This window comes from Phyllobates terribilis, unplaced genomic scaffold, assembly GCF_046119375.1.
Source record: "Phyllobates terribilis strain yellow unplaced genomic scaffold, ASM4611937v1 Scaffold_9__5_contigs__length_417890890, whole genome shotgun sequence".
Taxonomy (NCBI): Eukaryota; Metazoa; Chordata; class Amphibia; order Anura; family Dendrobatidae; genus Phyllobates; species Phyllobates terribilis.
In genome coordinates this window covers 257,216,910-257,242,624 of record NW_027362769.1, presented here as the reverse complement: position 1 = coordinate 257,242,624, position 25,715 = coordinate 257,216,910, and the positions used below count along the sequence as shown (strand labels likewise).

Below are 25,715 nucleotides of genomic sequence, written 5' to 3'. Positions count from 1 at the left end.
TTGATTTCCCAGATTTTCGAGAGCATAAAACTTTTTAATAATACATTCAGAGACTTACATCACAGTAACATTAAGGTTGTCGGCAATTTCTGTGTAACCCTAATCATGTCGCTTATTGTTCTAAAACAAACCATGGTGGTAATCAGATTGTGCGTTGTGCCAGCCTGCCCTCGTCATTCAGTACGTGTCTCCTCTATAGTCACAGGCGTTTCCTTGAGAGCAGCCAACCAGCAGCAGCTTGTATGTATCTGTGTAACACTGTGCAGATCATTACTGGAAAACTGTCCCAGAGATGCGAGGATCCATACAATGGAGGCCAATGAGACCTGGTTGGAGAATTTCATTTTATACGCCCCATTTTCAACCTCTTGGAAAGATATCTACATTTTTAAAGTCAGTTTCAGAATTTGCACTACACAGTTTTTATCATATGCAAATATATTCCTCCTGTGGTGTGGAAGGACTTGCCAGCTTAGCCCAGTGTCATCTAGTGGGAGAGAAAGAAGAATAAAAGACATTATTGTAAATTGCACAGAGGATTGTCATCACCTATAACACTACGATTGAGAACAAGTGGCATCACACATAATGACCAGTGCAGAGCAATGCTTAAGGACCTCAGTTACCATCATGGGCATCGCATAGAATATATCATGTCATTCTCATTGTCCCAAATATACAGGAAAAACGGCATTTAAGTGACCGACACTTCCTAATGCTAGCACTACATGGCAATAGGTGCAGCACTTCTACTTGCAGCCAGTGATTGTCAATGAGGGCAAATAATATAATCCACAACCTACTGCAGCTGTTGCAAGAGATTCAGTATTATTGGCTTTTCATTCGCAAGTCACACATTGATTTGCCTTCAAAGTCTCCATTGTAAGTTAATTGCAACTTGCAATCTGTCAGCGCTTTATGCCAAATAGTCATGTGGCCACAGTTGCTGTGCAGCCTTAGGGGGTGTTCACATGTCCAGTAGTGATCAGTTACAACAGATCCAGCAGCAATCCTTTGGCAAAAGTTTTTTGCAACAACTTTATTCCAATTTTAAAAAAACTGATCTATGCTGGATCCGTTTTTTTAACATTGAAGTCTATGGAAAACAGATCCGCTAATCAGCCATCCGTTTTTTGCTTACTGGATCCAGTAAATTAGCCATAGCCTGCTGCAAGTAATCTCAATATGTCCCTTTCTCATTTTCACCACAGTGCTGTGTTAATTAGACATGGTTATAACAGTACTCTGTACATACAGAGCAGTAATGAGCAATTTGATCAGCACTTCCTTGGTCAGGCGTCTATGCCAGTCAACCTTCACTTCTGGGCCCCTCTGGCGCTTATGGTGAAGACCGGCTGCCACAGAGGACCAGACCAGATGCTGGACCAGGCTAGGGTGAAATGAACTGCTCATCTCTAATACAGAGTGTTCATAAAGTAACTGCAACCAGTCGTTTCAATAAGACACAAATCGCTTACCTAATGTCGTCTGGAACAGTCTGTAGGTGTCAGGATTACGAATGGTGGAGGCTACATAAACGTCTAACTTATCTCCAGTTTTTGTACAATGGAAGAGCTTCTTTAATACTCTTGAAAAAGAAGTCATGAGTTCTGGATCATACACAACATCTAGAAACAATAAAACATATGGGTAACATGGACATGTTAAAACTCCCATGCAGAAGTGCGTTTCCATGTAATTATTAAAAGGGTTACTTGTCAGGGAATTCAGAGTAAATAAATGGGGTTCCCCTTCAGGATGATCATCAGCCACGTTCTGTAACGGACCAGGTCAGTTCATATATCACACAACTAGCACATTTACTTCAATGGCTTGACCTGTTCAAAGGGAACCTGACAGATAATGCCTGAACCACATGCAGCAAGCATCAGACACTGGCTGTATCATTTCTGCCACTGCGGCCTTTTAGGGAAAAACATACCGGGGACCGAGCCGTATGAAGACTAATTGGACAGGCAGGTCCCCAGCGGCTTCTCTCTGCCCAATTCCCTTGAATAACATGTATGCAGGTGAGCACCCTGATTCACCAAATAGTTTGCGGCAAAATTCTTGAATAACTCTGAAATGTTACAAAACGTTTGCGCAACTCGCACAGTCTTAATGAACCCTGGGTCTTGGTGCTGTTTTTGGGGTTAGGATGCATTCACATGTCAGTGTATTGACAATGACTTCTGATCTATCCGCAGGTCCACTCAACATGCCTATATGAGGCTACCTACTCCAGATCGGGGGACTGGAATGCCATCCATACCCGGACTGCAAAATATGGATTTGTTAAACCGGCATTAATGACGTATATGATTTATATAATTTTTTTTGTAAAGTTACATGCTCTAGACAGTGTTTTTCCCCATATGCTTCTCATTAGGCCTTAAAAATGACAAAAAAAAAAACACATTTTACTAATATAACAAAATAAAAAGCAGCATTAAAATTAATGTAGAAAAATTCTATTCCCAAAAATGGATGATCTATAGTGTATATGTATATTTTTTTACGAGCATTTTTAAAATACCAGGTGCCTAATTAATCAAGGTTTTTTTTTTGCTAGAACGCTGGTGTAAAATTCACTGAAATGATGCAATTTTTTGCGCAATTCAGCAATTTGATGCAACTCCCACTCAGAGTAGTTGTAAGAGAGGCTTAATTTAGGAGGTGGCACTTACCTGCATTAAGCCTGAGTGAACATGTCAATGAATCGGGGCCCTAAGGTGTATCTGAAGGAAGCTTTACTAAGGTGGTTAGTACCTGATGCAATAACCAGGTCGGCATCCAGGTGAAGAAGTTGTTGTTCGGTAACAGATTCCCAGTCGAGCTCAGTTACTGATAGAACAGTCTTATGGTTTTCGCTGGTAACTGAATGCGCTTCGCTCAGGATAAAGCCATTGAGCCAAATGTTTTCTTTCAGCTGCTGAAGGACTTTCTGGTGACAGTCACTGAATGTGTATTTCTTAGGATAACAGCTCTTGCATATGACCAGTCCGGTCAGACCAACTCCACTCCCGAGTTCTAGAATCGTTCTCAAAACACAGGGAACAAAAGTTAAATTGTTAGAAAAGTAGGAAAATACAGCACGTGGATATCTAGTATGTCTATGCCAAATCATATCACAAGGGGTATTTACACCAGATAATTGCATCATCATTAATGCTTGGGACAATCATTTTCAGGTAATAGTTTGCATAAAAATGAAATTGATCAGGGAAGATTTACAAAGTGAAGCCAGAGGGGAAGTATAAGGGTGTAGGTACACAGCCAAAATTTGGCTGAACTGACTGATTTCTTTGTTATTGGCTAAAGACAATATAAGCATAAAGGCCACCAGGCAGTAGATGTCTGAGAAAAGCAGGATCGGGCATACTAGATTTCTCTCTCACCACTCATACAAACATACACACCCAGCCAGGCTGAGTATCCATGATTGTGGTGGTGTCAGGAGAAATGGTCATTCAGCTAAAGGGTTTTCCCCAAAATTACAAATGGGGGTCCGACTGCGATCCCAGGAATGCGGCTCTGCAAAGCCCTGTTTTGACTGGATGGACAAATGATAACTTCCAACTGAGGTTCTGACTGGGACCCCCATCTAAAGATCCCCATGTGCAAAGAGTGTCGATCAGGCATGGCACTTTCGCTCCATTCATTCTCAATGGGACTACCATTCAAATCTATGGGTCTGCGCACGTCAGTATGTTTCCACGGACCGTGTGCTCTACACACAGACATGTCCGTTTTTTTTTTTTTTTTTTTTTTTTTTTACACGCACAGTCCGCAAAATGTCCCATGCTGATCACACACGGATGACATCCATGTGTCATCAGTGTGACACGTACCGGCGCCTGGAAACTGTACAGTTAGCGCTGTTCCCAAGCGCAGGGTGCTGAACGCTGCCCTCATCATTGTCCCTTGCTCGAGCTGTGATCAGCACCAGCAAGGGACAATGTTGGGAGTAGTAGTAGTCTGCTCCTGCAGTGTCCATGTTTAAAACTAAGAATAAAATCTTCTCACTGAGTGACAGGACACCGCTCCTGAGCCTAGCACAGCTTAGGGCCCGCTCGCTGGAGCAGCTCATTCCTCCCCGGCTTCTCGGCGTCAGAGGATTACAGTGGGGGACATCTCTGGACAGGTGCGTATAAGTATTTTATTATTTTATTCTTATTTTAACACATGGATACTGCGGGAGCAGACTACTACTACTCCCAATATTTTCCCTTGCGCTGATCACAGCGCAAGCAAGGGACAATGATGAGGGCAGCGTTCAGCACCCGGTGCTTGGGAACAGCGCTATCTGTACCGCTGATTCCCAGGCGCCGGTACGTGTGCTACACGTGTGCCACACACGGACATCTCCAGTACAGGTTTTTTTGCTACTGGAAAAATCAGGATGTGTGAAACCTGCCTTAAAGGTCAGTTCTTGGAATTGATGAGGATCCCAGTGGTTTGCAAGTTATTCCCTTTCCTATGGATAAGGTATTAAGTCCAAACCGGGTACAACCCCTTTGAAGTGTATGATCACATATAGAATTTATTTCAACAAATCTGCTATCCTTCATGTTAAACTGGGCACAGGATGTAATAGTGACTTGTAGAGCAAATCGATGTAATCAGTTTTCACTGGGGATGTGTACTTTTTTTCCTCCCTGTATGATGCTGGCAAATCATAAGCAGCAACGCTCAAAACCGAGCCTATTTTAACCTTCCTGACTAGCCCAAATATTACAATACTGACCAGTGTCACTTTATGAGGTAATAACTCTAAAACGCTTCAAAATATATCAGTGATTCTGAGATTGTTTATTCGTGACACGGTGTACTTTATGTTGGTAGTAAATTGAAGTCAATATTTTTTGCGTTTATTTGTAAAAAAATTTTTCGCAGTTTTCAAACTTTTAATTTCTATGCCCTTAAACCAGTGAGTTAGATCACACAAAATAGTTAATACATAACATGTACCACTTGTCTACTTTATATCAGCATCATTTTTAAACAATATATTTTGTTAGGAAGTTAGAAGGGTTAAAAGTTTATCAGCAATTTCTCATTTTTAGGCTATGTGCACACGATGCAGAAATGAAGCAGAAAATTTCTGCATCATTTCTGCATCTCCCTGGCAGAAAAAACGCATGCAGATTGTGCATGCGTTTTTCCTGCAGAATACATGCGGATTCACATGCAGATTCACATGCGTTTCCGCATGCAGATTGACAAGCACTTTCCAGGCGATTTTAGCATCACCTGGAAAGTGCTTGACAACTAGGTCACACTATATAAATCCATGCAAACAGCATGGATTTATATAGTGTGACCCGAGAGAGTGTATATACTTACCTCCGATGGCCCGCGCTGTCCTGCTCACTCCGTTCTCCCGGCTGCCGGCAACTTTGAATTGAAAGACCTGCCGACGTCAGCGTCACGTGACCCGTCACATGACTCTGACGTCACCGCAGGTCCTACAACTCACTGCAAGTGCCGGGAAGCAAGCAGGAGCGCTGCGCGGGCCGACAGATGGTAAGTATATATATATTTTTTATTTTATTCTTGTTTTTACAGCTTTTTTAATGGTACCTGGGTGTGGATGAGACTCTCCTCTCCTCCACACTCGGGTACCATCCGCACATTAGAACGCACCAATTACGCAAGTACAGATGCAGTCTTGTGGAATTGGCGCGTTCTAATACAAGTCAATGGCGGCGAAAACGCCGCGTTTCCGCAAAATTAAATGACATGCTGTGGATTTTTGAGCGCAGCGTTTACGCTGCGGAAAAATCCGCATCATGGGCACAGCACATGCGGATTTCAATTGGGGAACATTGCTTCCCTTCTACCATGCGTTTTTCATGCGTTTCCGCGGCGTTTACGCAACTGCAAAAACGCCGCGGAAACGCATGAAATACGCATCGTGTGAACTCAGCCTTACAACATGCAAATTGTCTCTTCAGAGAGGAAAAGGACTAGAACTCTAGTGCCACCTACAGGAAGTAGCAATTCTAAAACTGTTAGGATAGCTACTTCCAATAGGTGGCACTAGAGTTCTCATCCTCTTCCTCTCCGAAGAGACAATCTGCATACTTAATTTTCCAGAGAAACATTGCAAGGCTTGGCATGTCACTCGCCACGAGAAGAAACGTTTCCCCTTGGATCTCATTTTTCCAACAAAATTCACAAAGCCAATTTTTTTTTAGGGACCACATCACATTTGAAGTGACTTTGAGGGGCCTATATAACAGAAAATAACCCAAAATGACACCATTTGAAAAACTGCACTCCTCAAAGTTCTCAAAACCACATTCAAGAAATTTATTAACCCTTCAGGTGCTTCACAGGAATTAAAACAATGTGGAAGAAAAAAATGAAAATTTTACTTTTTCCCACAAAAATGTTGTTTTAGCATTTTTAACCCTCAGGCGATTCACAGAATTGTATAACATTGGGCGGAGTTAATGGAAAATTACCATTGTTTCCACTAAAATGTTGCTTTGGCCCCAAGTTTTTAAATTTCAAAAGGGATAATAGGAGAAAATGAATGATACAATTTGTTAAGTAATTTCTCCTGAGTACGCAAATACTCGATATTTGGTTGAAAACTACTTTTGAAGGAGCGCCATATTGGAGTTCAGATTTTTCTGAACTGGTTTGAGGGTGCCATGTGACATTGGCAGAGCCCCTGAGGTGCCAGCACAGCAGAAACCCCCCATAAGTGACCCCATTTTACAAACTACTAGTGGTTCAGTGATCATATTGACACCACATGTGCCTCACAGAATTTTATACCATTGGGCGGTGAAGAAAGAATAATTACATTTTTATCACTAAAATTTAGTTTTAGTCCCAGATTTTTACATTTGCACATTGGGAAAAATTAAACCATAAATTGTCACACAATTTCTAATGAATGTGGCAATACCCCATATGTGGCTGTACAGTACTGCTTAGCCACACGGTGAGACTCAGGAGGGACGGAGCACTATTTGACTATTCAAGAAAAAATTTTCATAGAATAGTTTGCAGACTCCATATACGGAGCCCCTATGTGCCAGAAGTGCAGAATCCCCCCTCAAGTGACTGCATTTTGGAAATTACATTTCTCTGGGAATTTATCTAAAAGGGTCATGACAATTTTGACTCCATAGGTGTTTTCCAGAAATAAGCAGCAGAGGATGTTGAAGTGTGAAAATTGCAAATCAGCCATTCTAGTGCCCAGTATGATGTAGTGTCCAGTACATTATGCCCAGCTCGTGCTTCTGGAGACATGGACCCCGTAAATTAAGTGTGCTCTCATTGCTACAGAAATGCTAAACATGTGGATGCTAAATATGGTGTAGGCACACTGAGGGGCTCAGAAGGGAGGGGGGGGGGGGGCATTTGGATTTGGGAGCGCTGAATTAGCTGGATTTCTTTTGGGGAGGGGCGAGGATCCATAGCGCTTTTCTAGAGAATTTGTGCTACCAGAACTGTGGAAGCCCCCTATATTTCCATTGAGAGATGACGGACCTGAGTGGGGACTTGCTTTTTTTGTGGATTGAGTTGAAGCTTTTATTGGGATCTCTTTCCCGACCATGACCTATAGGTACGTTACATTCCATAAAAGCATTAAAAAAAAAAAAAATGTTTTATTTTGCTCTGCAGCCACAATTACATCATGTGTACATTTCAACATGAAAAATTTGCTGAAAATTACACTTAACTCCCTGACGCTTTTAGCTCTACCAAAGTAAATGTGGAATCAAGGCAAATTCTTCTTGTACCCGGAGAAGAGAGATTATTCTGATATACGCTGCTCAAAAAAAATAAAGGGAACACTTAAACAACAGAATATAACTCCAAGTACATCAAACTTCTGTGAAATCAAACTGTCCACTTAGGAAGCAACACTGATTGACAATCAATTTCAAATGCTGTTGTGCAAATGGAACATACAATAGATGGAAATTATTGGCAATTATCAAGACACCCTCAATAAAGGAGTGGTTCTGCAGGTGGGGACCACAGGCCACATCTCAGTACCAATGCTTTCTGGCTGATGTTTTGGCCACTTTTGAATACTGGTTGTGCTTTCACACTCATGGTAGCATGAAACGGACTCTACAACCCACAGAAGTTGCTCAGGTAGTGCAGCTCATCCAGGATGGCACATCAATGCGATCTGTGGCAAGAAGGTTTGCTGTATGTGTCAGCGTAGTGTCCAGAGGCGCTACCAGGAGACAGGCCAGTACACCAGGAGACGTGGAGGGGGCCGTAGGAGGGCAACAACCCAGCAGCAGGACCGCTACCTCCGCCTTTGTGCAAGGAGGAACAGGAGGAGCACTGCCAGAGCCCTGCAAAATGACCTCCAGCAGGCCACAAATGTGCACAAACGGTTAGAAACCGACTCCATGAGGGTGGTATGAGGGCCCGACATCCACAGATGGGGGTTGTGCTCACAGCCCAACACTGTGCAGGACGCTTGGCATTTGCCACAGAACACCAGGATTGGCTAAGTCGCCACTGGCGCCCTGTGCTCCTCACAGATGAGAGCAGGTTCACACTGAGCACATGTGACAGACGTGACAGATTCTGGAGAAGCCGTGGAGAGGGATCTGCTGCCTGCACCATCCTTCAGCATGACCGGTTTGGCAGTGGGTCAGTAATGGTGTGGTGTGGCATTTCTTTGGAGGGCCGCACAGCCCTCCATGTGCTCACCAGATGTAGCCTGACTGCCATTAGGTACCGAGAGGAGATCCTCAGACCCCTTGCGAGACCATATGCTGGTGCGGTTGGCCTTGGGTTCCTCCTAATGCAGGACAATGCAAGACCTCATGTGGTTGGAGTGTGTCAGCAGTTCCTGCAAGATGAAGGCATTGAAGCTATGGACTGGCCCGCCCGTTCCCCAGTCCTGAATCCGATTGAGCACATCTGGGACATCATGTCTCACTCCATCCATCAACGTCACATTGACCCACAGACTATCCAGGAGTTGGCGGATGCTTTAGTCCAGGTCTGGGAGGAGATCCCACAGGAGACCATCTGCAACCTCATCAGGAGCATGCCCAGGTGTTGTAGGGAGGTCATACAGGCACGTGGAGACCACACACAATACTGAGCCTCATTTTGACTTGTTTTAAGGACATTACATCAAAGTTGGATCAGCCTGTAGTGTGTTTTTCCACTTTAATTTTGCGGGTTACTCCAAATCCAGGCCTCCATTGGTTAATAAATTTGATTTCCATTGATGATTTTTGTGTGATTTTGTTGTCAGCACATTCAACTTTGTACAGAACAAAGTATTCAATGAGAATATTTCATTCATTCAGATCTAGGATGTGTTATTTCAGTGTTCCCTTTATTTTTTTGAGCAGTGTATCTTGATTTAGGCCTGAAATAACTTCAACTCTGTAGAATAAAAAACTCCTATAGAATTTCACAAATCTATCTAAGACTATGTCTCTACTATTTGGACTAATTGACTCAATCACTGCAAATTCAGAGCCACAGTATTTAGGCAGCGGTTATTTTAAACAAAAGCAATATAGAGGATATTTAGTGAAGGGAGTGGAATAAACAAAAACTTTGCTTACCGATTGTTGAAGATTTCATTATTTTCAATTGCCCATTCAGCTAAGGATAGAGCGGCTTCCCATGTCACTAGGCCCGTGGTTCCTCCTGAGATCATTGCAACATTTTCAGATAATGTTACGAGGTCCCCTGTAGGCTGAAAAGCAACTTTTATTACACTGGAAAGGTATTCTATGATCTACAACAAGGGCTCAAAACGGTCACCTAAATGGTCACCAAATGTGACCATAAATTACAAAATGATATTGACATTAAAGGGGTTGTCCAGTACTTTATATTCCCCCCATGTATCCTCCCGGGGCCCCTAAGACTTTTTGTAAATACCTTAAGTTGCAGATACTGCCTGTGAGCGGCGCCATCACTGGCCGCTCATAGGCATCACGTAACCCCCGCTGCAGCAGACTCTGACATCCGCTGATGTCACGACAAGTGCTGGCAGCAGCCGGGGATCTCTGACTTCTGCGTTCCACGGTGGATGCCAGGCTGTGGGTGGGGTTACCCCCCGCGTCACATCTGGCATCCACCGCGCGCTCTGCCTCTCCACAGTCATTGGGAAAGCGCGTGGTGGATGCTGGGTGTGATGCGGGGGTAACCCCGCCCACAACCCAGCAGCCACCGCGGGGAACCCAGCGCTGAGTCACGTCTCACTTGTCGTGACGTCAGCGTGGGGTCACGTGATGCCTGTGAGCGGCCACCAATACCGTCGCTCACAGGGAGTATCTGCAACGGAAGGTATTTACAAAAAGTCTTAGGGGCCCCAGGGTGATACATTGGGGGGGGGGTAATGTAAAGTAGTGTACAACTTCTTTAAAGGGACCCTGATAGCGGAAAACATGCTGCCCTATTCATAGCTGTATAATTTCAGCCATGACTGACAGGTCTCTCCCTATACATGCATACAGGAAGAAGACCTGACACTCCAGGGAAGCAGGTGTCTTTCTGACTAGTTTCCAGTGCGACTTGGTCCCCCGCCAGCTTTTAAACTATGTTTTTCTCTGCAACGCCAGAGTGATTGAGTCAAACCTACAGTCCTTTGCGTAAATAAGTACACACCTACAGATTTGCTAGAAAACCTTGTTTCCTTTCAGAATCAACATTTTCTCTGGGATAGGACACCATACTACAAAATACTCCCACAAATGTGGGCCATTGATTGAAAACAACATTTTTTATTTTGCACACTCAAAGTAATTTTACTAACATTCATTCAAGACCATGTTGCAAAAATTAGAACACCCCAATGAAAGTCTTAGGAGCAAAGCTAGAGTTTAGACTTCAAAATTCTAATTAAGATTTCAACCACAGATAAGTCTAATTATTAATTAAACAGGTGTTCAGAAGACAGATGACTATTAAAGAGTGTTACTTAAGAAAGAAAACCCCTTCCAATTTCATGCTGTCAGCAATGGCACCACATGGTAGAGAAATGTCACAAGCGCGGAGAAAGAAAAACATTTATTTACACAAGAAAGGTGACGGCTTCAGAAAGATCAGCAAAGCTTTACTTATCAGTCAGAAAACTGTAGCAAAATGGATACAAAAATGTAACAAAAATGGAACTGTAACTATCTCAGAGACATCCAAGTCAGCCATGGAAGTTAACACTTAAACAGGAGCATCTTCTGATGAGAAGGGTTGAAGAAAATTGACAAGCAAGGTCAATGCAGTTAGCTAAAAAAGTAGAAAGCCAAACTGGGGTGAGTTTTTCCCATGACACAATATAGCACACACTGCAGAGGAATGGCATGCATAGGTGTCGTCCACGAAGCCTCTCCTAAAGCCCACAAAAAGCCAGCTTACAATATGCCCATGCTGAAAAATATGACTTCTGGGACTTTATACTCTGGAGTAATGAGATCAAGATCGATGTTTTTTTTGTTTTTGGAACTGATTGCTTCAAAACTATATGGCATCAAGGTGAGGAGTAGAAAAAAAATGTATGGTGTCTACAGTGAAACATGGTGGTGGCAGTGCCCTTACGTGGGGCTGCATGATTTCTCCTGGTGTTGTGGATGTACACTTCATTGATGGTATCATGAATTCACAGATATACTGCTCTATATTTATAGAGCAGATGATACCATCACTCTGTGCCCTTGGTAGACGTGCACTTTTCCAACATGACAATGATCCCAGACACACATCTAAGGTCACTGTTACATTTCTGAAGACAGGGTGAAACGGATTCAGTGGCCAAGTATGTCTCCTGATCTGATCCCAACTGATCACCTCTGGGAAAGTGTGAAGAGACAAGTTGAGAGTCACTCTCTATCCAGCATCCAGGCTGTAAAAGAGGTAATTCTTGAAGAATGGAAAAAGATATTGCAATATGTCGCCAACTTCTTTATTCCATGCCTAGAAGACTCGGTGGTGTCCTTAAAAATCATGTATATCATACAAAACATTAGATGTAGTTGTTTTTGATGTGGGGTGTATTCATTTTTGCATGAACCACTTTGAATAAAACTGAAGATTTTGTAATGAAAGTTATATTATTAACCTTACTTTCATGTTATGGGTTAAAAAATGTTCTGTGAAACTCAGTCTTGTCAAAAGTTTGGAAATTGTTCTTGTGTTCAGTGAGATATTGATTAAAATTTTACTTTTCAAAAGAGGTGCACTCATTTATGCTGAGCACTGTACATGGCTGAAATCATACAGCCTATGTCGGATACATGATGGATGGGGCAGCATGTATCCACTATCAGGTTCCCTTTAAGTGATGTGGGATGCCGCATATAGTTATGCCCCGAGCCCTACATAATTGTATTTATTTAGAGGTTTGGAAGGCATGTAAGGGTATCTTTTATTTATTGAAATTCATAACAGTAAGAGCCCTTTTCTCAAGTCACAATGGGGAAAGCTTGATTAATTAGACTGCACTGCAGCCATATTATTATGTTACTGAGAGTGAAGCATCCGAGCATTGACTGCATTTTCTACTAATTTTCTTTACATGGGTGCAAAAAAAAGCCAGGATTCAGCATTCTGTAGGCAACACTCATTAAATCTTAGAAGGTGAATGTTTGGAATGATTGCTACATCAAATTCTGATATAGAGGTTTAAGTGACCGGTTGCTCGGAAATCAATTGTTCACGTGAAAGTAAGAAACTTTGTAATATAAGAAATCTGCTTCGTTCACCTCCATGACTGATCTATCATTCTCAAAACGCATTTTCAAAATTGTCAATGTAAGGGTAAAATCTGTCTTCAGATACAGACTTTCCCATTACTGAGATAGAAGATGACACTTAGTGCTCATAAAGTTTTATGGAGAACTGTATCTGCCGTTTTAGGAGAACTTGTCTGTTTCTGCCTGTAGCTGCTCCCCTCCTCCATAGAATTTTATGAGCACCAACTGTCCTCTCCTATATCTGTTATGGGAAATTCCCTGCCTAACAGTCCCTCTATTACATTACACACAAACAGATCTTTAGAAAAAAGTATTTCTAATGTCCATTTATGATATGTAAATGAGGGCTTTGACTAGTCCATGGGGCGTTAGTGTCCCCAGACTAGTCAGCCAGCTTAGCATGTTATCAGGTCCCTGTGGGTGTCATAACACGGCTTACAAGTGCCGGTGTCATCGCCAGAGCTGTACAAACCTCACGTATGCGCGCGGCTTCTTTCCCTCACTACATTGAGCCTCTAAAGCCGGGTGTTCACGTGCCAGCTTCAGAGAGGCGCACTGCGCATGATCGGAGGTGAAGTCTCATTTATATATCATAAATGGACATTAGAAATACTTTTTCTAAAGATCTGTTTATGTGTGTAATGTCATAGAGGGACTGTTAGGCTGGGAGTTTATGTATACAGACCCAACTGCTGGTAGATCTGGGGTCACGGGGGACCTGACAGGTTCCCTTTAACCATGTATTAACAGAGAAAGATCAATCCAGGAGGAGAAAGAATCCGATATATCTAATAAGATATATTACAAAGTTGCTTATTGTCATGTGTGCTATTGATTTATTAAATAAAAATTAAAATGACGGTTACTTTTTAAGAAAATCACGCAGGCAACCATTGGGGCTGGTTTCTTTTACATTGAATGACAGGTAAAATTCACCTGTTTTATTTCTTAATTTGTAAAAAAACAAACATTCACAACGTAAACCACATCTAAAGTGACCATACATATTAGGCTAGGATAGAGGACTGCATTCAGTCAGCATCTAAATCTCTATGAAGCCATTTAGTAGAATAATGTACACAGTCACTTTGGCCTCCATTCTGGCAGTGCCCATCTGTTTAAGGCCAACACTAAACCATAGGTTACCATGCTATGTTGTCTCCCTAAAAATAAGGCACACACCGCAGGACCGAAGCCAAAAGGAGACGGAAATAACTTTGCCTTAATAAACTGAATGGCTTGGTTAGAGGCTCTGTCTGAAACCCCGTTTTTGGGGATTTGGATGGAAACTCTAGTGCAATGCTGAGTGAAGAGCGCAGGATAAATGTGAACTAGGCCTTAGATAGACGTGGATAGCTGAACAACTGTATAAGAAATAATTAACTTGTGAACAATCATTTCACAGCCGTATACATTTAGTTAAAAGGGATCTCCACTTTTAGAAAAGTGGCTTACTGTAATGTAAATTAACAAAATCAGATGATATTCATCCTCCCCAGGTCCAGCACGGGCTCTCTGCTCCAATCTCAGTGTTTTAGCTATAGCGGTGATGACACATCAACAGCTCACATTACCAGGACCTGGGGAGGGTGAATACTATTTGATTTTGTCTTACACTATAGAAAAATACTCTTGTCAATCACCCAAGAAAACACAGTGTGAACATAGTGCCTTTAAGGTTATGTCAGCACAGAATGACAGAGTTCAAACCACATACAGACGCTCGGTCCACCTTGGCGGGGGCCAAACATTTAAGTGCACCTTCCCACGCTATCTCCATCCCTTCTTCTTTGATTGACAGATCAGGTTTTAGAGAGCCAGAGATAGAAGGAAACAAGTAGGTGAGAAGGTGCACTTAAATGTTTGGCCACACGAAGGGTGCACCGAGAGCCTGTACTGGGTGTGAACAGTCATTCTGTGCTGGGACTCATAAGTGTCCGATTTCCAACGCAGACATTTCTGAGACGGTAATCCATCCCACACATATGAACTGACTTAGTAAAGACATTGCACAAGCTACAAAAACAAACTAGTTACCAGGTGCATAAAGATCTATAATGAATCTCAGACTGTGGTTCGTGTCCCACCAAGTGAGAATGGTCAAGGACTTGTTGCATGCTATTGTCATTGGTCGAGATTTTCCTTTCACTGTACTGGCTAGAGAGGAGGATGTAGCGTACTGAGCACAGACCAGCGTCAGGGCATGTGTAGAAGAGCTGTGTGTGCGGCTGTGTCTGCTGAGCAGTATGGTACTAGTACAAGAGTTGGGTGTCTTGTAGGTTTGCTTCTAGTACTAGACTGACTGCATGTTGTAGGCAGTGAGTGTCTTTGTAATATGCATAGGCAGCAGAGCCTGTGTGCATGATGTGCAGGTGGCAGAGCCCTGTAGACTCTGTGTGCTGTAAGATGGTGGCCAGTCCTCAGATTTGGACAGAGGGGGCGGATATGTGGCAAAGCCATGTAGGACAGGGTTAGATCCTAGCACTTCTGGTCTTTATTAGATGCACCTGACTTGCAATGACTAAGAACCAGGGGCCTGTGTTACTAGGGGTGTCAGTCTGCAGGATGAAGCAGAGTCAAGTGTGCTCCTTGTGAGTGACCAGCCAAAATATGAGCTGTAGAAGACACAGAGAGATGTGCTGGGGTCTCTCTCTCTGAACTGAGAATTCATGGGTCAGCTAGGAAAGCTGAGCAGTCTGTGTGTTGGAGCTCTGCAGTCTACTGGACTGGGTGGAAGCTGCAGCCTATTCAGTGTGAACTGTGCCCAGAGTTGAACACTTGTTTGGAGCTGGAAGCTGCTGGAGCTCAGGCTAAAGGGAATACCGGGACTGGTGGGGTTGGGCCTCTTCTGTGTATGAAGTTTGCTCCGGAAGAAAGCACTAACATGTGCCCTGCTAAATTAACTGTTTATTTGATGTTATATCTGTGTGTCAAGAAGAGGCCGTTTTTGGTTTTGAATCCCTAAGAGCTTTATAAAAGCAATAAAACTGCATGTTTGGACCAAGCCATATTGCCTGTGTGAATGCTATCTAATGCTTTCCTGAGAGCGTGAATCCCTACACCATGTAAAGCTAAAGACGAGAAGTCTCTGTAGGTTATAATTCTTGCCTCCAGTAAGGTTACTGCTGCCTCATTGTTCCTCTCATTAGTGTACACGCCACCACTTACCAAACAGTAGCTTTTGTAGCAAACTGCAGAGTCTTCTGAATTTAAGATTTCCGCCAATGCACTGTATAAATCATCCAGAGGTTCTGCTCCTGTACGCTCATGCTGCAGAGAAGAGTGAAGAATTACGACCTTAATATTATCTTCAATATGTATAATTCTCAGCACATTATACGTCTTCACTATGCAGCTTCATATTTAAATAGAAACAATATAGTTGTACCCACAGAGAAATGTACGTGTTTTATTCATAGACGATGTGTAGAATATAGGAAAACAAAGAATGATTCATCTGCTGCGCAGCACAGCAGATTTACGGAGCGTCTTACTTTTAATCATTATACAACAAAGCCATATAAAGTTAAAGGGTTATCCGGGACACTGCTTAATTTCTCCCTATGGGACTAAGAACTTACAGACAGATAGTTGCTAACGTCCTGCCTGTTCTGCCCGCCGCCGATTTCTGCTGGCTCAGAGTGGAAACGGACTGCTCCTGCGGCTTTCAGTGACGTCACATCAACAAAGCAGCTTTTTTTCTTCTGCTCTGCTCTGTCAACAGGGCGTCACTGCCGATGTCATGCTGATCGAAAGCCGGCTCCCCGCTGTCAATCAGCAAGATGTTAGTAGGCATGTGTCACTTATTGGGCTGTGGGCTGTAGTTTCAATACAATTATTATTTTATCAGCAAGAGATTATCACTGCCAGTGGAAGCCAGTCAGTCTGATCTGTGTAAATGGGCCCTCACTAATGATTGGCAGCTGGCGGCCACAGGATGCTGCCAGTCAGGGGTGTGGGCAGGATTATACACCGCTCAGTATTCTGACCACTACTACATCTACAACAGAGTAAACAGGGATTCTAGAAAAACTGCACCAAGCAGTCTAGTGACACATCGCTGGAATCAGGGTCTCTATCCCTTCATCATGCAGCTCTCAGATTACATAGCTAACAGATTCCTTATAACAGAGTAGACTGGAAGAGGAAGAGCTGCTTTGTTAACTTGAGGTGTATAACCCTGTCCACACCCCTGACTGCCAGCTCCCTGTGTAAACTCTTTATTGTCGGCATTGTCAGTGGTGGGGGCAGATTTACACAGATTAGCCTGACTGACTTGCACAGATACCTAGTCCTCTAATGATAATCTCCTGCTGATAAAACAGTGATTGTATTGAAATAGCACACAGCCTAGTAACTGACATATCCCTGCAATCAGGGTCTCTGCCCCTACATCATGCTGCTCTCAGATAACATAGCATAAACAGCTAACAGATTCCCTTTAAAGCACAACTCCAGCATTTTATTTTATTGCACTGCTGGAGTGGTGCTTAAAATGTAAGTTCCCTGCCCCCGTCTGATACTCACCTGCCGCCGCCTTCATCATTTTCCAGCGTCACTCCGGTCAGTCTCCAGCGAAAAGTGACCTGCCTGCAGGTCCAGTGTTTCATGCAGTGAGCTGGAGGTCACTTCTCAATACAAGTCTATGAGAGCCTCATTCTGGGTCGCATAGACTTGTACTGAAAGCATGTGACGTAGCTTCTGACTTCCGTCCAATCAGAAACTACTGTTACAAGATGGTGCAGGGGGGCCGGAGCGGCACCGAAAAAACTATGAAGACATCGGAGGGCGAATATATGACCGGGGGCAGGGGCCGTAGATTTAAAGCGTCACTCCAGCACTGAAAAAAAAAAAAAACAGGCTGGAGTGGTGCTTTAACTCGTGGTCTGCCCATTTTACAGTGAAAGCACCTGATAAATCACTTAAAGGCTCCCTTCTAGGCCGTCTATATGGGCATGTAGGTCGTAGGAAGCTGAATAAAATGATACCTTGATGTCTGCGATAGGATGTCTAATTCCAGAAAAAATCCAAGTTTTTTGTATATGTAAATGAAATGTTTAGGACTATGGGCCAGACACTGAACTGCATGAGAATCGGCCTCCAGAGATTATTGTAAATTAAGGGGGCATTACCAGTGTGATGTGTAATGGCCGCTCTCCGCAGAGCTGTGTGTGATAAGGCCACATTCACATGTTCAGTATTTTACATCAGAATTTGTAAGCCAACACCAGGAGTGCAGCTTTACATCACTGATCTGTCATCAGCAGGCATCAGACACAGCCCAGCTCTGTTGTGCCGGCTTATAACAAGCTCTGATGTGTAGGCAGAGCAGAGAACAGGGCAAATGATTGCTGCTGAACCCACATAACAGAACAATGATGTCAAAACTCACATGTAGCTATGTTGAGGTTGACGGCAGAAAATAAAAACCTTCAAGCAGATTTGTGTACAGGACCATACAGTGTACAGAGGAATAAAGTGTATTCTAAACATAGATTAGCTGGACGATGTGCCAAATACCTGTGGTCGATGGTGCTGAGCTGAGAACAGTATAGGAGAGCTGTGCTGGGAGCCAGTGCTATTGTACACATTTATCAGTCAGCTGCTTTCCAGCACAGCTCTGAGCCACCATTCAGTGATGATCACACAGGGGAGGGAGGGGTGTGCAGCACTGAGGAGAAAAAGGGTTCTGCTGGGAAATGTAGCTTTAGCAGAAAAGAATAGGATGCCTACTCAGCTTTGTGAAGATAGGCACATGGTGATGAAAAAAAAACAAAGGTACAAGAAAGAATATTCATGTAAAGCCTGGTCTGCAATAAATATGCATTTACTGTGCTGTGTAAAATATAATGTGATTGTGGGAATAAACCTTTAAAGGCAACCTGGCCGGTGTTTTAGTATCACCAATCTAACAATCTACCCTGCCCAGCAATCTATACATTGCTGGTAGGGTAGTAAAAGACAAGTTCAAACATAACTCTTCTGCCACAAATGGATATTTCATGGCTAAAAAAAACAAGTTTGAATTCTTATGCAAATGAATCTGTAAGTGCACCATTTCTCACAAAATCCTGTGCATAGAACCACCCTAAAAGACCTGACATCTATTCAGCACAACTGATAACAGTGGCATAACATCAGTGAAATGTCAATCGCGTCCCTGGGTGTGGGACTTTGAGGGACTAATGTACACAAATTGTGCACTTCTTTCACATAACCAAAGTTGACTTTCTTTTACTCCCATAACCAACACTGCAATTCGTTTGGTAACCCTAAAGCTCCTTAAAGACAAGGTCTTTAAGATTGCAGGCGGGAATCTGGCTCTACATGGTCTCAGCAGTTTCTGAGCTGGGAACCTCCTTTCACCAAAATGTACAATGTGAATGATCACCTTTTTGATTAACTCAGACAAAAATAGTCTTCTGTACTGTAATGATGGCGGGCACTTTTGACAAACTGGATGATTGATGGTCTGTGAAGAAGAAAAGCACTCATTAGCAACCAAGTAATACATAGTCTACCATAGACCAGCACTGTACTATATTTATTAGGAATAGAACTGCAACCTCCACAATGACCTGACTGCATGAGACACAATTACCCAATAGTGTGATTAGTTTCTAGAGGGATCACCATGTCCCCTAGAAAAGGCTATGTGGAGGAAGAGCAGTTACGGTTTACTCTATGTGATGGAGCGATTACTGTACCATGTAGCAGAGCTATGTGATCATCGTATAACCATGGGACGATTTGTATCCACCATTGCCATTGTATAAACAATAGAGGTTTCTAATGAATGACAGCGGCAAATATCATAAAAACCATGAAGAATTGATGCCCAAGCTTTAATTGAAAATTGTAGAACTTTTCATTATAGAAAAATAGACATTTGCTCTAACTGGAGTACCCCTTATGTCACTGACTTCAGAAGGGCTTTTTTTAGACCATTTTTTAATTAAAAATATTCCCACTTGTGTAAGGCTAACTTCGGATTGCGTACAGGTAAACACCCCCTTAGTAAAGGTCTCCTTTAAAGGGTTAAGGATTAAAAGGGTTGTCCACAATATTTAAAACATAGGCACAAGGCAGGAAAAAAAATATAGAAAACTAATACTTGTCTGGCAAATTCCCTGCCGCCCTGTTGGATCGTCAAGTATTAAACTGTTTTGCAGTGATGACAAGTCGACTATGTGTACGTGAAATGGCCCACCGGTTTTTGTGCCAACAGCTGAGGCTACCGAAGCTGCAGATTATTAGATCCTTTATAAAATTCCCTGCATTATAACCAATTTTTTTTTTATTTAAAAATCCTGGTCAACCCCTTTCATCACTCTAAGGCCACGGCTCCACTATCAGTATTTGGTCAGTATTTTTTCTCAGGAGTGGGAGCCAAAACCAGGTGAGGAACAATCAGAGAAAAGGTATAATAGAAACAAGTCACCAATTCTGCATTTATCACCTACTCCTGAGAAAAAATACTGACCGAATAGTGACCAAATACTAATAATGGGGCCGTGGCCTTATACAGATTATTGTTAGCATACAAACATGCAGGCACCGGGATGCAGCAGTCATTTATGTACATTTCATCAAGACTGAAGCACAGCTAGTGCTGTAAGCTGGTTTCATGAAAAGTACAGGACATCAGTAACGATCACTAGCAGAGGTATGTTCTTACCTTTCCCAAAACACTGAGAGCAAATGATGGCTGTAGGCTCAATTGATGGTCCAATTCCTGGAGAAGGGAAGCATGTGATAATATCAAATAAATAGGCACAATCTGCAGAGACTCTGCTTCGTCCTCTGCTTTGGGGCAAATTAGGAATGCAGGGATCCCCGACTCTAATGCTCACTCTTAATAACAGCTTTTTTAGTATTAAGAGTAATAATCTTTTTAATAATATTTTTTTATTTATATAGCGCCAACATATTCCGCAGCGCTTTACAATTCAGACAATTTACAGACATTATCGGCACAGTCCCCATTGGGGCTCACAATCTAGATTCCCTATCAGTATGTCTTTGGAGTGTGGGAGGAAACCGGAGAACCCGGAGGAAACCCACGCAAACACGGGGAGAACATACAAACTCCTTACAGATGTTGTCCTTGGTGGGGTTGAAACCCAGGACCCCGGCGCTGCAAGGTTGCAGTGCTAACCACTGAACCACCATGCTGCCCTTTAAGAGTATTAATAGAGAACAATCCTTTCCCAGGCAGGTGGGTCTTAGTATGATACGGCTTTACCATGGGATCAATAGAATTTGCTCTTTAGGCTGCATTCACACATCCATTTTTCTCATTCTTGTTTTGTCCTCTTTTCAGACCCATAGAATTTAATGGAACCTTTCACACATCCGAATCCATGTAGCCATTCCATTAACCTCAGTACCTGTCCTGTTTTTATCTGTTTTTGCGGATCACACTTTGTCATTCAAGATTAATGGAAATTTGTTAAAGGGAAACTATACCAAGAAAAAATGCTATTAACCTGCAAGATATGGGGCTAATCTGCAGGTTAATAGCGTTACTAACCTGTTCGGTGCGGCTGTAACCGCGCCCTCGGCCCTGACTGACAATGGCTCTACATTGCGGCCGGCTGTCAGTCAGTGCCGGGGGGACGGTTACAGCAGCTGCTCTGTATACTCAGAGCGATGACTGAACCTGCGCCGCCCCCATGACCAAAACCAGAATGATGCGGGGGGAATAAAATTCATTTCTTCCCCGCAGCCTTTGGGTAAGTGCGGGCACTGGGCAGGTTAGTAACACTATTAACCTGCAGATTAACCCCATATTTGCAGGTTAATAGCATTTTTTCTAGTGACAGGTTCCCGTTAAATACAGATAAAAAAAAAAATGGAAGTAGTGTTTTACATCAGTTTTTGATCCATTTTTAATTAATACATTGCTATGTGACAACTGAAAAAAGTTCAGCGTTTACCTCCTTCGGTTTGAGAAAAACAAGGATGACACGTGCTAGAGAAACGTTCCGTTTCTGATGGATGAAAAACAGGTAATGGATGCGTGAATGTGCCCCTACTGAAGTAATGTCCCATCACAAAAGACATCTTTTCAATTCACTGACTAACATGAGGCTTGTAAACTAGAGCTGGGGATCTGATGGATATTTATCCACCGCTGATGGGTGAAGAAACTCCGTCCCCATAAGTAGGAGCGGTAACTTTGCTGATCAAACAAGGCAATCAGGTCGAATGTCACCTTCCATGGCAAGGATCCGATACGCCTGCAACACAGAAAGTCTCTCTGGAAGGCATCACACAAGGTTGCTTGAGTGGGGTCCATAACTTGGTCGCTGGAAGGCAACTGAAGATCCATCTATCAGAGAGATAAATATGGTTTTAAGAGCAGAATTAAAGGTAATTATCATAAATGTCAGTGATCTTACACATTGTACACAGGATTTCCATAGTTACTTTTTGTACCAATTTACTTATTAAAGGGGTTCCACACTACTGTAAAATAGGGTTACAATGTGAGAACGATGAAGACCAGGATGGTCTTCACAGCTACCAGCACAGCCGGCTCTGTGTGCTTCATCTTTGGACCTAATGTTGAGCAACGACTCTGAATGTCTAGTTTACTACATATTTCTATTAGTGTGTACCCACATTAGTTACATTGCACCTAATATTAGGTAGAGAGGCCACAGAGTGGTAATCATTGTCTCTCCCCTTCCCAGGAACCAATGTTCTTGCCTTGATGCTCTGTGCCATTATAAAACTGTGCCCACAGACACAAAGAAGGACAAGGAGCAACGTTCACCCATAGAGAGCCCTTTAATTAAAGACATCCGGTAATCATGTGGGGCTTTTGTCTGGGTATTTTGCTCAGTCTATGGGACAGGTAACATATCTGTGCTATTTTGTGAAGCAAATATCCATTGAGAAAAAGAAAAACGGAACCGTCCATTTTTGATTCATGTTACAGATCAAGCTCCCCCAATCAAATCTTTTTTTTTAACACCTTAATGATGTACATTATCATAATAAGTCGCTAAGGGAAGCGTGAATCAGGCTCAGAAGCTGAACCTGCCTCATCCCAGGCAGATGCCGGCTGTGTTACACAACTGGCATCTGCCTGTTACCGCAGTAGTTGGCGCTTGATCTGATCGCTGAAGTTTAGCCATTTAAATGCCACTGTCAATCTCTGACTATGGCATTATAATGAGGTTATTGCCAGTGAGTGCATACCAGCTTCCATTGATCACGGGCCCCCCCCCCCCACTTCCCCTACTGGCATGATCGCTGGGAACCAATGGAGTACCATGACAGCTGAGCCTGTAACTGCCATCTTGGTCCTCCTGTGAAGGTCCGTCACATACTGACCTCCATAGGAGACTGTAATTACTCTACATACTGCAGTACAGTAGTATTGCAGTATATAGTATAATTCACCAAACAATCAGAGGCTGAAGTTCTGTAGGAGGACTAAAAAAAATATGTAAGAATAAAAAAAAATATAAATATATATATATATATATATATAATAACTCAAATCACTGTTTTTCTCCATTTAAAAGAAATAAATTAAATATATTTGTTATCATGTCTAAAAAGTCAGATCAAAATATAAAGTTATTGAAAGTGCACGCTAAACGCCCCACAACCGGCTTTTCAGTTGCTGAACCTCCCCCCAAAATTCAATAAAAAGCGATCAAATCATCATATGTAACCCAAAATGTTATTAATAAAAATGTCAACTCAGCGCCCCAAAAACAAGTCCTCCTACAGCTTTATCGACAGAAAATAAAAGTTACAGATCTCAGAAAATGCTGACAATTTTTTATGAAAAATTTTCAGAATGTTTTTTTTTTCACCACTAAGATAACAATAAATACGGCATACATAAAAATAATAAAAATCTGGCCAATTTTGGCATCACCGTAGAGCAAACTGTCTTGAAGACTCACGTGGCCAAGTCATTTTTACAGCACAAAAAACGCCGTTAAAACAAAACTCAGAAAACAATGACAGAGTTGTAGGTCTTCGTGGCACTTGGAATTTTTGTTCCATTTTCAGTACATGATATGGTAAAATGGATGGTGTCATTAAAAAGTGCAACTCATCCTGCAAAAAACAAGCCCTCATGCGGCTGTGTCAATGGAAAAATAAAAAAGTTATTTATGGCTCTTGGAACAAGGGAAGAAAAAATGAAAGTGCAAAAATGAAAAATTCCCGGGTGGTTAATGGGTAGGAGAGGCTTGGAAATGGATTATTTTGTTTAAGAGAAAAACAAATGAAATACAGTTGGCTAAAACTGGAGTTAAATCTGATTCAGCAGAAAAAGGTAATTTTTTTTTAATGTACAAGATAAAAAAAATGGACGTCTGAATGAGGCTCGAGAGGATTTTTTATATTAGGCTGTGATCAGAAATCTGTCATGGCTTCTGTTCATACTAGTAACTTTGGCGATGTGCTGCAGTTTACATCAGGGGTGGCTTGTTCAGAAGACCCCACTGATTGCCAGGAATTAAGTGACTCCAAACAGGCGTGTGTGCCCCTTAAAGGGGCTGTTCAATGAAAAGAAGCCATCACCTATCCACAGCATACCTGAGGTAGGATCCAACCGCTGGGACCTGCACTGATCAGCAGAATGGACTGGTAGAATGGAGCTGCAGTGTTCATGCACGACCACTGCTCCATTCATTCCCTATGGGGACCTGGCTTTTCCCCCCATAGACGATGAATGGAGCAGAGATCAGGTGTCTGACCTGCTACTCCATCTTGTAAAGGGGTTACAAGTTCCTCACCTTGCTGATCAGTGCAGGCCCCTGGCAGTCATCACCTATCCTGTGGATATCCTGCAGATGGGTGACAACATGATTTCACCAGAGGACCCCTTTAATGTTAGTAGTATACTACTGTCATTTACACAGGCCTATATGTGTGACGTAGGTGTGAATAGAGCCCCATAGACAGTAGTTATGGTGCAAAAGTGGGAAGATGAGCGCCAGGTTTCCTAAGCATCAGCTGATTACAGTCTGGAGGGTTCTTCAGTTTCTCGGCTGTCCTAGAGGAGCCAGAAGCCGCAGATGTAACAGCCTCCATAGAGCACACCATACAGTACATGGAGCCGCTCTTATGGGGCAGAGCCATGGAATGCCTTTGTTTCCACAGCAACCAATCACAGCACTGTTCTCATTTTTTTAAAAAGCTCTGGTAAAACGAAAGCTGCTCTCGGATTGGTTGCTAGGGGCAACAGACAGTTTTTCTTTTCTTTAAGACAGTTACATCTGCCCCTGTCAGTTTGCTGCATGGGGTAATGAAGTCGCGCACACAGTGACAGAACACCAGCTCTGCTGCTCCCAAACACTAACAGTGCGACTACTGACTGCGTGTATACACACTGTGGCAACTCTCCCTGCGCAGTGGTGCGGTACAGCGCAGGTCACACCGCACCAGACTCCTGTATACTTATATCAGAGCTGTCATGTCCGACAGCGGAGAAGCTGAGCGCCGCCCTCTCCCGTGCACCCCCGGGGCCACACAGCCGTACAGTACCTCACAGCAGCACCAGGCACTGGTGGGAGAAAGGACCTTCGCTGACGTCATGCCATGTGAGCAGTCACGTGTGTGGTGTGGGCGGAGCCGGCTGTCAGCTGTGCTGCAGGCAGTGTTCTGCGCGCTGCTCTAGGTGCGCTATGTACAGGCAGTGCGGCCATTGGCCTGGGCTGGCGACTGACTGTGCGCTTAACCGGGCAGATCTAGCCAATCACCTACCACTAAGGAAAGGGCTGGGAATTGGGAGTGTTCACAAGAACCCCTGCAGGCAGGGGCGTACATAGACGTCATGGGGCCCCATAACAGAAGATCTAATTAGACCCCCCTCCCAATGGGGGGTCACAGAAGGGCAGATCTCACAACTTTCCAGCCCTTTACATAGTAATTTTCCTCCTGCTGAAGTCCCAGAGTCCTCTTTTATTGCCCCATAAAGTATAATGCCAATAAAAGTGCCCCCCTAACACAGTATGATACCCCCATGGTGGATTCCTT

General features: G+C 43.1%; 1 protein-coding gene across 1 annotated transcript; it reads right to left on the bottom strand.

Annotated features, from left to right (window-relative positions):
* Nucleotides 1-13: 13 nt before the first annotated feature.
* On the bottom strand, nt 14-25,431 carry EEF2KMT (eukaryotic elongation factor 2 lysine methyltransferase). Its single transcript, XM_073647799.1, has 9 exons — nt 25,224-25,431; nt 21,922-22,038; nt 20,383-20,439; nt 19,096-19,176; nt 15,873-15,974; nt 9,573-9,706; nt 2,770-3,041; nt 1,479-1,628; nt 14-487 (listed from the first exon to the last, which is right to left on the bottom strand). Exons 1-9 carry the CDS (start codon nt 25,272-25,274, stop codon nt 381-383), a joined length of 1,071 nt encoding a protein of 356 aa, XP_073503900.1. The 5' UTR covers nt 25,275-25,431; the 3' UTR covers nt 14-380.
* Between the last annotated feature and the right edge of the window lie 284 nt (nt 25,432-25,715).

What these genes read in the sequence shown, in the direction of transcription:
- EEF2KMT (XM_073647799.1), bottom strand. Translation starts at nt 25,274, where the DNA reads ATGACGTCAGCGAAGGTCCTTTCTCCCACCAGTGCCTGGTGCTGCTGT. An exon ending in CGACCTGGTTATTGCATCAG is followed by an intron (nt 1,629 to 2,769) that starts GTACTAACCACC and finishes TATTGTTTCTAG; the next exon opens with ATGTTGTGTATGATCCAGAA. An exon ending in ACTGTTCCAGACGACATTAG is followed by an intron (nt 488 to 1,478) that starts GTAAGCGATTTG and finishes CTCTCCCACTAG; the next exon opens with ATGACACTGGGCTAAGCTGG.